Source organism: Condylura cristata, unplaced genomic scaffold, assembly GCF_000260355.1.
Source record: "Condylura cristata isolate star-nosed mole 26May11 unplaced genomic scaffold, ConCri1.0 scaffold00005, whole genome shotgun sequence".
In the NCBI taxonomy this organism is placed as follows: domain Eukaryota; kingdom Metazoa; phylum Chordata; class Mammalia; order Eulipotyphla; family Talpidae; genus Condylura; species Condylura cristata.
The window spans coordinates 12987972-13002546 of record NW_004567106.1 but is presented as its reverse complement, the minus strand read 5'-3'; the positions used below and the strand labels follow the sequence as shown (position 1 = coordinate 13002546).

The window sequence follows — 14575 nt, the reverse complement described above, 5'->3', positions numbered from 1 at the left end:
GTAGCAGAGTCAATAACATGACTGCCATGAAGAAATATTATAATGACAAACTGAGGAGAAATGTAAATCATTAGTAATGTTTAAGACAATCACAGAGAAAGTCTAAATTACTCTATTTAGGTATATACATATAATATTGCTAAGGTAAAAAAAATTTAAATTATCTTCCATCCCAGAAACTTTAAACAGTCACTAAAATTTGAATGAAGCATTTGCAAAGTATTTTTGATGAAAGCGCTGAATGGGTATTCTGCTCCATCAGAATTATCCACTGGAAAGACAATCGTCCTAAAACAGCAGTTGGCATAAAAAATCCAGCTGTTGTTCATAAATTACATTTGAAAATATGACATATTTCAGTTTGTTTAAACACATTAATGATTTTAATTAACTTTGGTCTGAACCCCCTGCATTCAAATTATATTGCCAGTAAAACTAACAGCCACCTCAGATTCTAAAACAGAATTATAAAACACTGTTTTAAACAAATCATGAAAGGCACAAACAAGTTCTAATCTTTTTGGATGAGAACAAAAGGAATTATAACTTTGTAGTTGAAAAAGTTTGAAATAATTAAAAACATAACTTCTCAATTCAAGAAAGTGGAACTGATATAAGATAAACACCCCCAAATAGCATTAAATTTACTATATTTGTTACTCAAAATAAAATGGGTAAATTTGGAACAAAATATTTTAAAATGCATTTTTATAGAATGCAACTAATGGTTTTAGTAAATAAATATTAATAATGACAATGGTATTCAAGAGTTGTTAAACATATTTAGAAGAGACAACAGGGACTTAGTAAAAGATTAATTACAAACCAGAACCAAATATATAATACAATCAAGGCCCATGATAATTTCAAATTGTGGTTTTATTAATGCACTTTAGTATAAGTGCCATTCTTATTCCACCTTCTTCTGGAAGAAATACTGCTAATTATAGTCAGCAAAATCTTCATTCAACAAAAACTGTGTATGTGGTGGGGGGGGCAGGAGGTTGGTTTATTTATATCATACTGTAATATAAACTCATGTCTTGAGTTTATAAACACTGAGCAACAATATTATCCCTAAATTTTCTTTAAGGTAGATCTGTTTAGCATCAAGTATTACTAACACAGTGCATTTTAATTTTAGCAAATTTAAATGTTTTAGTTTCTCAATGAAATAATATGTGGTCAGAATTGGCAACAATCTCTCTTTTCTAGTCCCTTTGGCCACTTTAAAAACACCAGTTTTTTCATAAAAATACACACACACACATACACATATATTAATTACTGTATCAAAACACATTTTAACAGATTTTTTAGCTCACTTAAAGCTTCAGTTTACAGTCATTCATCTGCAAGATTTCTAATATGGAATGCTCAATGCAAAAGAATTCCTCACTGGGATTCCAGTGTTCTAAATGAGAAATGCAGACGTCTTCTTCAGTGCAATGTTAGACATTTTACCTCTGTTCACTTAATGCTTTTCTCTCAAGGGTTCACGATTTTACTTTTGGATCTTCATTTCTGTATGCTTTACTTATTTCCTTTAGATTATTCTCAGGTAGGGCAGGTTGATATCTGTATAAGTAACCATATGGACGAAGATGATAAACGAGGTATTCTAACTCATACATAGTTGTAGGATCAACATAGTGAAAAGAAACTGCAAGGTCAGAACAGCAACCAGGACCCTAAAAAAAGGTAGTGGAAACAGGCATTATTAATAAACAGCACATTTTAAACATGTTAATAGTCACATATTGATAAGAGAAACCCTAATTTTAACATTCAAGCATTAAAGTTTGCAAAGCAAAGCAAGTAAAGGTTTCTAATATCAGAAACCACTTTTTTAGGACTTTCTGGTGAGTTAAAACCAAAGATGAAATTGCTAAAGTATTTCTGAAATAACATTCGCCCATACTCTACAAAGTCTAGCAGAAAAAAAATTGAGACTTCTTCAAATGAAAGAGAAAGATATACAAAGAATAAGGTACCATTTCTCCAAGTTTTGCTTTCATGTCACAATTTTCATATGGTAAATTTGTTGGCTAAGCTGCAGAAAGACAACTTTGAAACTTCATGCCTTGTACATTATGTGTACAACCTATTTTATCTACATACTAATTCAAACATTACAGTATTTAAGCAGGAGATAATGAGTCAAACTTAAATTTGAATTCAAATTTTGCTCGTAAGTATATAACCTTGTACAAGTTAACTTTTTCATCTGTGAAAGGTGGTAAAAGAACATAATGTGTCTTGTCTACAGTAAGTGCTCAATAAATGTTAGCTATTATTGACAGAATAATCACATTCAGAAAGGAGGTCAGAGTCAAAACTTTATTTAGTTATTGAACTCTCACTGATTTGTGAAGGAGTTGGTATAAGAACAGTATTAAAACAAGATGATAGAAAGCTAACAGGAGCAAAAAAGCAAGAAAAAAAAAACAACAAGAAAACAGACTGGTCCCAGAATTAACAATCACAATTGTTATTTTGGGTTAGATATCTGCAGATCACTCAGATGATTCCAACAAGACTTCATATGTCTTTTCCAAGGAGCCAGGGAAAGAGTCTGGCAACATTTCAAAGAAGATTCACATTGAGCTATTAAACTAAGCATTTAATAATTCATGTATGGAAGTATGTAGCTTACAATATAATAAAAGTTATCAAGAAATTGTTCATTATGCTTTTTTCACTGGCCATTTCTCTAAATTTTCCTTTGAATAAAACACCAAACAGGAGATAATGAGTCAGATGCAAGGAATAATTTTGTTTCTAGTAATAATAGCTTTTCTTTTTTTAATTTTAAGTATATTTTTACATCATTTTTCACTTTCATAAAATGTATACTTGGTCCACTCATATACTGGATAATCATGTAGGCATTGTAAGAGTATCTAGAGCCTACTTTTTACACCTTTAGGAAATATAAAAGGACAAATATGAAAAATAAACAGAAAAGTCAACCTGTGATTATCTAAACCAGTTCCATAGATGTATGTGGGCCACACTCAAAAAGTTAACAAGTAAAATTAAATTGAATATATTTTATTTAATTAAACAAATCTATTTTTCAACATACAATATTTTAAACATTATTAATAATTATTACTTTTCCTTGAAATTAGATGTGAATTTTACACTTATAACAAATCTTAATCTGAATTAGTCCTATTTCAAGCACTAAAAAGTCATGTATAATTAGTGGTTACTATATCAATCATTACTATTAAACTAAAAGATTAGAGCAAGCGCAATTCATTTCTAATTACGGACCCTCTGTAGGAACAATTTTTATGTAACTTTGAAATACTGTAATGCTGCTATTTAAATAAGATGTACTGCATTGATCACATACTAATTGTATTTTTAAACTCTATGGCCAAGATAGTTATCACACATTAAAAAAAATAGAAGGCAATAAAACAGCTATTATTACTGGAAACAAAATTATTCTTTGCCTCTGATTCAGTTAGGCCCCAAAACTCAAGAAAGTCAAAGTGAAAAGATCATCAGAAATAAGGAATGCCAGAAGAGTAAGTTTTAAGTTAGTTATAGCTTTTATATATACCAGTTTAAAAATACGAAAGAGTTCAAGGAGAACAGTAATGAGAACATTAAATACTTAACCTAGGGAGATATTTAGGAAGAAATGGAAGATCTGAAGAAAACTATGAAGCACAAGCTAAGTAAATTAAGACTGCAAATTCTCTGGTGAAAAATCTATTTCTAGGGAAAAGCTATTCATAGGGAATAGATTCATATCTAGGAATCTGAAAAGTTGGTATGGGAGGAGTAAGCTCTGAACAATCTAAGAAACTGATTAAGTAGAATATTTTAAAATATTCTACAGCACTTTTTTTTTTTAAGATTTATTTATTCGTACAGAACTGGGGTACAGGCCAGAGATGTGGAGGGTAAGAGGATTCACTAGAGACAGAGCGGGGAGCAGAACAGGCAGATTGACAAAGTACACTGCTGAGGGGAGCAGCGGGCGGTTCAGGAGAGGTCTGCCTCGCCACGTGGGTCACCTCTGGGGCAGGCAGGGATTGAACTCATGCGGAAGTGGCTTAAGCTTCTTAGAGCTGTGCTTTAACCCGATGCACCACCAGGAAGGGCCCTACAGTACTTTCAATGATTACTTCAAAGAAAAAAAAATGTATGTATGAAAGTTAGCAAGGCTTTGAAAACAGTAACTCAACTAGAGAGAAGAAAACTTATTAAATGATGGATAAATAATTGAATTTTGATTTCATATTGGATTTATACAGAACCTCTTTATAGAAGATGGGCAGTATTAAGAAAGTTGAGTCAATTCTGCCATTCCAGAGCTATTTTACAGCCTTAATACAACTAAATATATTTGTATAGGGAGAATATAGTTTTGTGATCCATTTTAAAACCCACTATTAGCTTAAATAAAACATGCACTACAGAAATATTTATTAGAATTTTAAAAAAGATTTATTTATTTATGCATACAGAACTGGGGTACAGGCCAGAGGTATGAGGGGGTGAGAGTATTCACCAGAGACAGAGTGAGGAGCAGAACAGGCAGATGGACTGAAATACACTGCTGAGGGGAGCAGACACAAGAGGTCTGCCACACCATGAGGGTCAGCTTCCTGGCTGGGGATCGAACTCATGCAGCAGTGGCTGTGATAGCTTCATAGTGCTGTGCTTTAACCAGCTGTGCCACCAGGGAGGGCCCAGAAATATTTATTTTGTTCATGTAAAACATACTGTAAGGTATACTCTGTAAGTAGAAATGGGCCGTACTCTTACATGGAAAGGATATTTAACTGGTTACAAGATAATGAAAACTATCACATCTCTTTGCTACTATTGTATATTACCAATATAAAATATTCTTCATAAAATCTTATATGTAAAGTGTATTTGATATATATATATTTGTAGTGTTCTTGAGTTTGGGTATATTTTTAGAAGAGAAAAGATGTAATCTTGGGAAGAAGTCAAATAATCTTGGAAAGGTCAATATGTATTAAGAAAAGTTACATCAAAAAACATCCACACTAAAATAAACCAAAAATGTACTATCAAAAGACAGACTTGGAATACATCTATTTTATAGTATGGGAAATTATTGCACCTACAATAGCAATAAAATGGTAGCCAGCCACTGAAATAGGAGTTTGCTCTCCAGCAAGGGAGCTAACCCATATGGTGCAGCAGACCTTCTCTGCCTTGCTTGCTGCTGCCCTCAGCAGTGTATTGTAGTAGATCTGCCTGTTCTGCTCCCTACTGTCTCTGGTGACTCCTCTCAAACCTCCTCTCCTCCGCATCACTAGCCTATACCCCAGCTCTTGTATGCATAAATAAATATAAACACATCTTTAAAAATAAATAAAATTAAAACCTGTAAAACAGACCTATATATTACTTATAGATATGTAAATATGTTAAGAAAATATAAAAATATGCATGGCAATGATAAATATTAAATTCATGATAAAGTGCTTAACTCAGGAGATCAGATAACCGTACTTGGAATAGAACATGAGCCTCAATAACACCTACATTTTTTTTTTTCTTAAGAATATCTGAAACAAAAGCAAAAGATCAATATTTGGCAAAGTTGGCTGGTGGGTACAAGATATTATATTATTCTCAAATATTTATGCTTCTGAATTATTTAATGAAATAATGTACTTTACACAAAATTCATAGGATGTAAGCTAAGGTGTCAAGGAGAAATAAAGTACTTAGGTATAATAGGAATCTGTACTATATTAGAGTTACGATGTTACGATTGCATGAGACAGGTAAGTCAGGTACATTTTACAAATGAGGAAACTGAAGCTCAGAAGTTAGGCAAATGCTGTTCATCTGTTATTCAACTATGAAGTGGGAGAGCAGGATTTGAATCTATGCCTTTCTGAACCACCTCTTTTCATGTGTAGTTCCTGAAGGCTCTTTACCCCAGATGTTCATACAGTCTGCTTTCTAACCTCATTCCACTTTCTGTTCAAATGTTACCCCTTAGGAAGGCCTTCCTAAATTATCCAACCTAAAGAATTCCACTCCACTCTGGTCACTATCTATCCCTTTAAGACATTAATTATTTTCATCCAGAATGTACAGTTCATGAGAACTAGAACTTGCCATCCATATTAATTGCTATGCTTTCTGGTGCCTAGCATATGTTGCCAGTACTGACTGATTTTGTTGATGCTCTTGTTCTCAACTATTTTGTTATACTTCCACTGTCTATAAAGACCAACGGGGACTCTTAGTTATTGGATGAAAAAACAAACACAATATTTTTAAAAAGTAAACAAAAGCTGGTCTTAAGTATTTATATATTAAAGTTTCTACACTTACCTCTATGGGAGGATAAAAGTTGTAATTCCAGTACCAAAAAGTTTTAGGTAGATAACCTTTGATTAAGTGGTGCTCTGGAACAAAGGGATGAAAAGTTTCTTTTCCAATGGTATCTCTGGAATCACCTGCTTTTACATTTATAATTTCCATGCATCTCCCCAGTGCTAAATCTTCAATGGAGGAACTATGTGTACATTTGTCTGTTTTAAATGCGTTAACAAATCTCTTCAAGGCTTCTTTGCTCAGTACATATCCAGCTCCTCCACTCATGTAGCCCTGCTTTACATAGGGTTTAAATCTTCTCCCAAAGTAAATGGGTTCTTCAGGGTTGTATTTTGAAAGAAGCCATCTCAAATTGTCTAGTATAACATAAGTATCATCATCTGCTTTCATAAACCAATCAGCATCTTCTAAATAATGATCATGAACATATTGAAAAGCCTTAATTGTTTTCCAGTATAGTTGGTCTCTGCCTTCTCTGGTTTCTAATCCCACAGCGGGGAAGTCTTTATTTTCTTCTGAACTCATAAACAATACTTTATTACAGCGCTGGGCCCATGTAGCTTTGACGTGTTTGGCCTTTTTTTCTAAATTTTGAGGTCCTGTCATAACCCAGCAAAGAATTCTAACTTTCTGATAGAGGCGTTCCGCAACAACTGTGTTCTCATCTATCAAACAAAAAATGTCAAAATGATATTTAGTTATTTTCTTGATAGATCATTTAAACATATTTTTTAAATCAAAGTAACATTGTACTGTAACATTAAGTTTTGATGATTAAGTACATCATTGAGAATCAACATGTATATACACTCCATTAAGTTTACCACTAGAAGTTCAATTCCGTCCTTCATCATACCATTGTCTCCCTTGCCCTAATTTACCCACTCTGTTTCTCTACCCTTCTGGCAGTCACTAATCAATCGTATTGTCCAAAGGTTTATTTTGTTTTATTTAGCTCTACCTGTCTGTTTGCTTTCTCTATACACAAGAGTAAAATCATGCCATCTTTGGAAAAAGACAATTAAACAATTTCAAAGATCCTCCCCCTGCTCATGTACCTCTCTACCATTAGAGATTTAGCTGAAAGAAAGCAGAATCCCATCTAATGAGAAATGATTTAATGATTTATTGGTTTCATGTCAATCTTCCCCAGATGATCAGTTGGAATTAAGGAGAGTTGTCACAGTGACTTAAACCCTCACCATTTGAGTTGTGAGTCATTGACCAAATAGCATCAGCATCACCTGCCAGTTTATTAGAAATGCATCTCAGGACCCACCCCAGACTGAATCAGATCTGCAATTTAACAAGTTCTCCTGGTGATTTGTATGCGTATTAAGCACTGTGTTAGATAGTCTCTGCATTTCATTTTACAAAGAAAGCTGCAACACACTGGAATTCCTCAGCTCTGAATAAACTATGAGCAGGAAAGATATGCTGCTGAAGTGGCAGTTCATTTTGAAGCTCACAAGAGTTCACTGTTATCAGTTTCTACAGTACAGTGAGGTGGCTTTAAAAAGGTTTTCATGACTAAACCGGTTAGAAAATGAGGAGTTAATGCAGGACTAAGATTACTTATAATAGTAACATCATTCAAAATGCAAAACAACTAGCTGAAAATAGAACAAAAGGACAGGTAGAGACCACAGTCTGTCTAGAATAGTATTTTCTGAAATACTGATTTGCAAAGAAATAAATGGCTAATATCAGATTAGCCATTTTTGAGGAAATCTTACTTCTCTCCCACTTTAACTAAGCAGCTAAACTTATTTATATATTGGTGTAAGCTTTTTATTTTACTTATTTTTTACATCATTCTTCATTTTGTGCATTTTCTCATCTCAGTTGTAATCCCCATGGGCTTCCCACCATCAATTCACCAGTGTGCCATCACCACAGTCCTGTGCACTCTTGGTGCAAGCTATTTATCTGGGTGCAGACAGGTAACAAACAATTCAAAAGATCCTTGCCAGCACCAAGCACATTTTGATAGGAAGTTCAACTGTAAGATTTCATATCAGTGCTTGGTAAAACCATGAACTTTTATTTCTAATAGTTACAGAAAACTGTACTGTACAAATTTGCTGAAAATGAATTACTAGAAAAAAAAAAGAACAAAATACAAGTCTTAAATTTTGTATTTCTATTTAACCTTCATTTCAATACTTATTTAGTTGTGGGACAGTATGAGCCTGCAAACCACAAGCTGTAGTAGCATGTTAGGCAGAATCCTAAGGAAGTATATCATTAAAGAATTACTAGTGAGTTACAAAAGCTCAATCCTGTGATAAATTAATACTGCAGAGATGAACTTCTAGTTCACTGATTTAAGAGGAATAGAAAGTAAGTTTGAACAGGATATGAAAATATTATCACAACCCTCTACTAAAGAATGCACTATTTCAATACAGACAGCATCATCCTATTTTCAGAGAGCCTTTTAGTTTACATACTTTAGAAACCCAATCGCCTAGCTATACAGATAGACTAAATCCTTTATGAAGATTCCCTAAATAATTTCATTACAGAAATACAACTCTCTCCCCATTACTGGAATACAACAGATATTATTTCAATTATTCATTAAGTACTTTATAGTAGACATGTGCTGGCACAGGAAATGAAAAGATGAGTAACACATGTTCTACTAAAGAACAACTCAGCCTGTAAAGAAGCTTGGCATGCAACAAATACTAGCCACATACTAAGAAGTTATGTAATAAAGGTATGCACACGGGTTCAATGTGCTCTGGGAAAAGACAGCAGTGGGTATTAAATCCTACAGAGCAGTGGAATGGGAACTAGGTAAAACAGAAAAAGGGGAGATAATAAAGCAATATTATAAAAACTAAGAGATAATATTTAAAAAACTAGGTTTTTAAATGAGTGGAAGTTTATTGGAAGAGAGCACAAAAAGCACTAAGTTTGGCAGTGTAGGTAGGTACATGGGAATAAATGGAGGACTGAATTAAGAGAAAAATACTATGGACTGCAAAAAGAAATCTGAAGTGATAAAGCTGTAGAGCTGTTAGAATTTAGTGACAAATGGCATTGACTGGCCAGCAAAGAGGAGCATTTTCCATGATTTCTTAATATGGCTTAGGCAGATGGTAATAAGGAATACAGAAAAGAAGGACAAGTTTTAGGAATAGGAAGGAAAAGAAGAGGAGTTTGATTTACACAGTGAGGAATAGACAGACTTTCTGCAAAATCTACATTTTGCGAACCATCAAGCAGGACAGGTAGAGTACCTAATTAATATGCCTGCAGTAGTAGAGAAGACTGGCTCTAAAAGGTCATTAGAACATCTGGAGTGATGCTTCCGGAGGCAGGGCACAGTGCTCAAGCTGTCTATGATAAGAACACAGACTACCTACTCTGAACTGAATCACTATTATATAAACATCCACACAATGCGACCCTACTTTGTAATAGTCTGCATATAACCAGTTATAAAACTCAGCTAGGATTTGATATCTTGCTCCTCAACCTCAGCTTAAGAGGTAGGTCAAAAATAACTTACTGTTCGAAAGATTAACAGTTCTTAATGGGGGGGAGGGAAGTAGGGGGAAGGGCTCTGCATCCATTGTTTTAAAGCTATTTGTATTCTTTTCTGTCCAATCAATTACAATTTGTAGAAATACCTGGATCATGTTAATGACTTCTCATAGTGCCTGGAAGTAGGCTATGAAAAAGCAGTAAGGAATAGCTGGAAATTATAATATGGGAGGGGATGATATCACACTAGCAGAGTTTCAAAGAACAGACACTTGGAGAAAACCAACATTTTAAGGTGCACACAGAGATTTCAATTGAGAAAATGTGGTTAGAGATAGGTCAGGAGATAAAAATCATTCTATCTTTAGTTTTCAACTTCCCCAGTTTTTGATGCTGAATAGGAGAAACGACTATGATAAAAATATAAACTGAGATTTATGTGTGAATATAATTTGAGAACTATATATACATAATTTATATTTATAAATTAAATTGAGACTAAAATAAGATATCAAGCATCTTTGCCAGCAAAGGTACAGATATAAACCACAATAGAAAAAGTAAGCTGAAGAAAATTTTCAGAAACAAATCTAATTTGAAAAGTTTTCTTTTTTTAAATTATGGCTCCTGAACTATTTCTACTTAAACTCGAGTTCAAAATTAATAACTCACTCCCTAAATACATCAGGGTTTCAGATTTAAATTTCCTTCTCCTGAGGCAAAAACTAAGAACTATCATTGGATATCTGCATAAGGCCATTTCCATAAAAGGTGACATAACAAAATTCACAAATAACTTTCTTATATTCTCTTAACACTTACACATAGACTGAAACATACTGTTTGTGCTTACTCTTTAATAAACCATACCTTTATGTTGACTAACATCTGCATTGAAGTTTATCTGTCCTTTTAGATGACTCTGTCCATCATCATCTGAATGAATAGCATGAGGATCATTATGAAGAATATTAGGCTGGGTATCATCCTGCTCACCCAACAAAATACTAAGTAGCTGAGAACAGAGAACAAATCCAATTGCAGATCCACAGAGGAAAGTTAAAAAATTCAGCCAAGATTTAGGGGCCATTTCCCGATAGTGTATTTCTGTAAGAAAAGAAGTAGCAGGATGTCATAAATTATTAAAGTAATTACATACCGAAAGTAAATAAAGTTTGATAACTTTTAGCAATACTAGAAAGTTAATTCCTCCCACATAGAACCTTTCTAAAACTATTTCACTTTTATCCATACGTTTATCCCTCTATTTGCAGCTAAAACAGCAAATTATAGACAAGTTAACAAGGATAAAGCATTGATGGAAAGAGGATAAGTCTATCTGTTAGCATTTGCACACAGAATTACTGTTCTTGGCACCTTCCTTTGTGGACCTACACTTGCTTGCCACATTCTCTTTTTCCTTACCATGGCAGTACTTAGATTTAACTTTTTCTCTTTCAGTAGAAATCATCATCTATTCTCTAGCCCCAAGGGTGGTAAACTTTTTTTCATAAAGGATACAAATAAAATACATCAGGCTTTGTGGGTCACACACATATGGTCTCTTGCATATTCTTTTCCTTCCTTATTATGAAACAGCTTTAATATAAAAATCATTCCTAGCTTATGGAGTGTTAGAATCAGTACAGTTTGGGGACTCATGGGACAAAAACCAGTCTACCACCTGTTTTTGTAAATAACATTTTACTAGAACACACCCATGTCCATTCATTTATGTGCAGGCTGTGATTGTCTTTCCACTGTAACAGCAGAGTTGAACAGTTGCATAAGAGGTAATATGTCTGTCTGATGAAGCCCATCTGGTCCTTTATATAAAGTTTGTCCACTCTTGTACTTTTAATACCCAAGCTTCACTGCAATGCTGGATGCAACCTTTATCTGCTCACATCTTTCTCTTGTTATCTCATTGAACTGCAAGATCCTAACAAGGAATACCTACCACCAGGTTAAGTGGCTAATTAACAAATATGCATGTTGAATTGTCAGTCCAAATCCTTTAAAGGATTTGCTAAAAATAGTCACTATATGGTAAACCTTTAAATTGCTTTAAGAATTGTCCTTAGGCTACAATTTCCAAATACCCCGACAATTTAAAAATAAGTTTGCCCACCATCTACCAACCGCCAGGGTGGAATCCAAACTTTATTTCACCTGAAAATAAAATTTAACTTAAATTTTATTATTCATTCTCACTATGAATGTCATTGGGAACAATCAGAATTTTGAAAAAATTTATATATAATTTATGCAAACTGACATATTCAAGAAGAGCCACAATTTGAACCTAAGTCTGTCTGCTCACAAAGTCAGTGCTTTTCCACTATATTTCTTAAAAGTTTTACCCAATCTCCATTAATAGCAGAGGACAACGGACAAGGGCAAATGTAATGAATATAGGGGATCTGAGAGAAGTGAGCCTCCCCAAAGTCAAAAGTACTTGAATGTTTTGTAAAAATCAAAATAGACAAACCAACAATCACCACTAGAACATCAACAGCTGAATGAATGAATGAATATACTTCATCTGGTTCAACTTCCAGATTGGCTAACTCATCCAACTGAGTAGAACCAAAAAAACTGAATAAATACATGTTTGAAGGCAGAATTTCCTCTTGAGATCCTTAAAGTCAATAAATAGGGAATGAAGTCCAGGTTGGAATAATCTCAAGCACTCACTAGATAATTAGGATGATCTGCCAAAGCTACAGTAAATTTTCCTGAAAAAATAAGAAATCATAAAAAATTTCAAATTTTCATTGCAATTTTTGGGCAGTGATACACAATGTCCAACACATTGAAAATTAACAGGCATCAAAACGAAAGGTTTGATTGAAAACAAAGAAAAACAAGTAGAAAACAGAAATAGACTCACTCAAGGGATTTTTCTATCATTGGCTTTGAAATAATTCTTAACTAGTCAAGAAATTAAGTGACAAGATTAAGAAATTAGGTGTAAAGTGGGCATATATGCAGAAAAATATAGTAACTCAAAAGGCAGGTGAAAAAACAAAAAGATGGGACATAAAGAACTGAACAAACGAAACACGGGGCATATTGCTCAACGGTGTAATAGATATGTTAACTTGAAGTTAACAGGGTGGTCCCCAGGGAAAGGGGATGTTCCAGGTTCCCTGTCCCAGCCAAGGAAAGGTGGAGTTCAGCAGGGAGGAAAAAGCTAGAGAGGACACTGGAATGGAAGGAAGATGGATGGAAAGCCACAAATAGAGCTGAAGGAGGCATGTGGAGCAGAGAGATGTGTGAAGAAACTGTCCTTGCCTCTCAGTCCTGGGCTTGGTTGAAAAAGATGTGGGTGAGAGACCAGGTTAGCAATGGCAAGTTTTACCTTGATTTTGCTCCTCCTGTCCCAGATGTGCTGCCCCCTTCTGTCCTTTTCTTATGGGTCCCCACTAGAAGGTGCTTTAGGCTTGTGGCAGACTCTGGGGCCTTGCTTTGGGTCAACCCTGTTTGGTTGGACAATTACCTACAAGGGGACAGGTAACTTTGGGTCTTGACTTGGAAACTATTTTTTTTTTTTTTTTGGTTGCACATTATAGCGTTAAAGTTCCTTCTCATTAAAGGTCATATATGTTTTGTCAAGATATAGTGGATGGCGGAACTTCTCTATTTGGAATGAGCAGGTTTGGGAGTTCGGGGTGCCTCTCTTACTGCCCTGCAACAGAACCTTTGAAGAAAGAGACTTGTAATTGTTTGAGCATTATTTGAACAAATAATGACTATTTCCTACAGCTGACAGAAGACTACCAACCTCATATTAAAGAGGCTTTATAAATAAAGGAAAATGCACATGGAGCTAAATGGAATCTAGGTAACAAGACAGAACTAGGAGGCTGCTGAGGGTCAGGTTCTACTCGTTCAGGTACCCATGCAATCTGGCTTATGCAGACCCATACACTGCCAAGAAGAAAATGCCATGCCAGGATTGAAAGTAGACAAATCACTTCTTGAAACTTCCCACCCACCAAAATTTCACAGATGAAAACTTCTTTTGCATGCAGCAGACTTCACTTCCCCACAGAGCTTCTTTGGCAATCTGCTCAAGAGATCGTTTGAGTTTCCCACCAATAATTGTCTTGTAATACGTGAGCTGCCAAACAAGTGCTATAACACGACTGCTGTGGCAAGAGAGATATACCGCTTGTGCTGTGACAGAAGAGCTGTAACCAGAATTTGGTATCACCTTTGAAAGGCTCTATTAACCTCAAGAAAGAAAAAAACAAAAAATTTAGTACACTACATTAAAACTGCTAAGAGCCAAAGAAAACCACCATAGCAAAAAATGGCCTTCAATAAAGAGTTTCAGGAAAAAAAACCAACTGAGTGATTTATACCATCAAGTCTACTCTAAAACAAATACTGAGTTCTTCAGGCAGAAGAAAAAGAATTCCAGATGAAAATTCAGTGTTTTGGAAGGGAGAGGCTGGAAAATGGACATTGATATAAATAAATTCAAATGAAGACTATGTTAATACAAAATATTCCCACAAGATATTTCTATTATCATTAAGACAAGTAACAAAGCTGGTAGAAAAAGTGTGAGGGGGAAATATGGTATTCGAGTGTTCTAAAATCATTCTGTTGTCTAAAAGTGGTAAAATAATTACTATTAGATTTTAAAAGACTAAGGATGGACAATGTCCTTAGTATACTGGCTAGTATAATCCATTAAAAAAAAAAGAATGTA

At 34.4% G+C, this 14575-nt stretch overlaps 1 protein-coding gene across 2 annotated transcripts in view; it reads right to left on the bottom strand.

The window, feature by feature from the left end:
• Nucleotides 1-743: 743 nt before the first annotated feature.
• Nucleotides 744-14575, bottom strand: part of C1GALT1 (core 1 synthase, glycoprotein-N-acetylgalactosamine 3-beta-galactosyltransferase 1) — a 25147-nt gene continuing 11315 nt past the window's right edge. For both annotated transcript variants that reach the window (XM_004677114.2, XM_012720741.1), the window contains exons 2-4: nucleotides 10723-10959; nucleotides 6352-7019; nucleotides 744-1691 (exon numbers count right to left, since the gene is read on the bottom strand). In XM_004677114.2, the coding sequence (XP_004677171.2) occupies nucleotides 1497-1691; nucleotides 6352-7019; nucleotides 10723-10959 (1100 nt within the window). In that variant the 3' untranslated portion in view covers nucleotides 744-1496. The remainder of the gene's footprint in view (nucleotides 1692-6351; nucleotides 7020-10722; nucleotides 10960-14575) is intronic.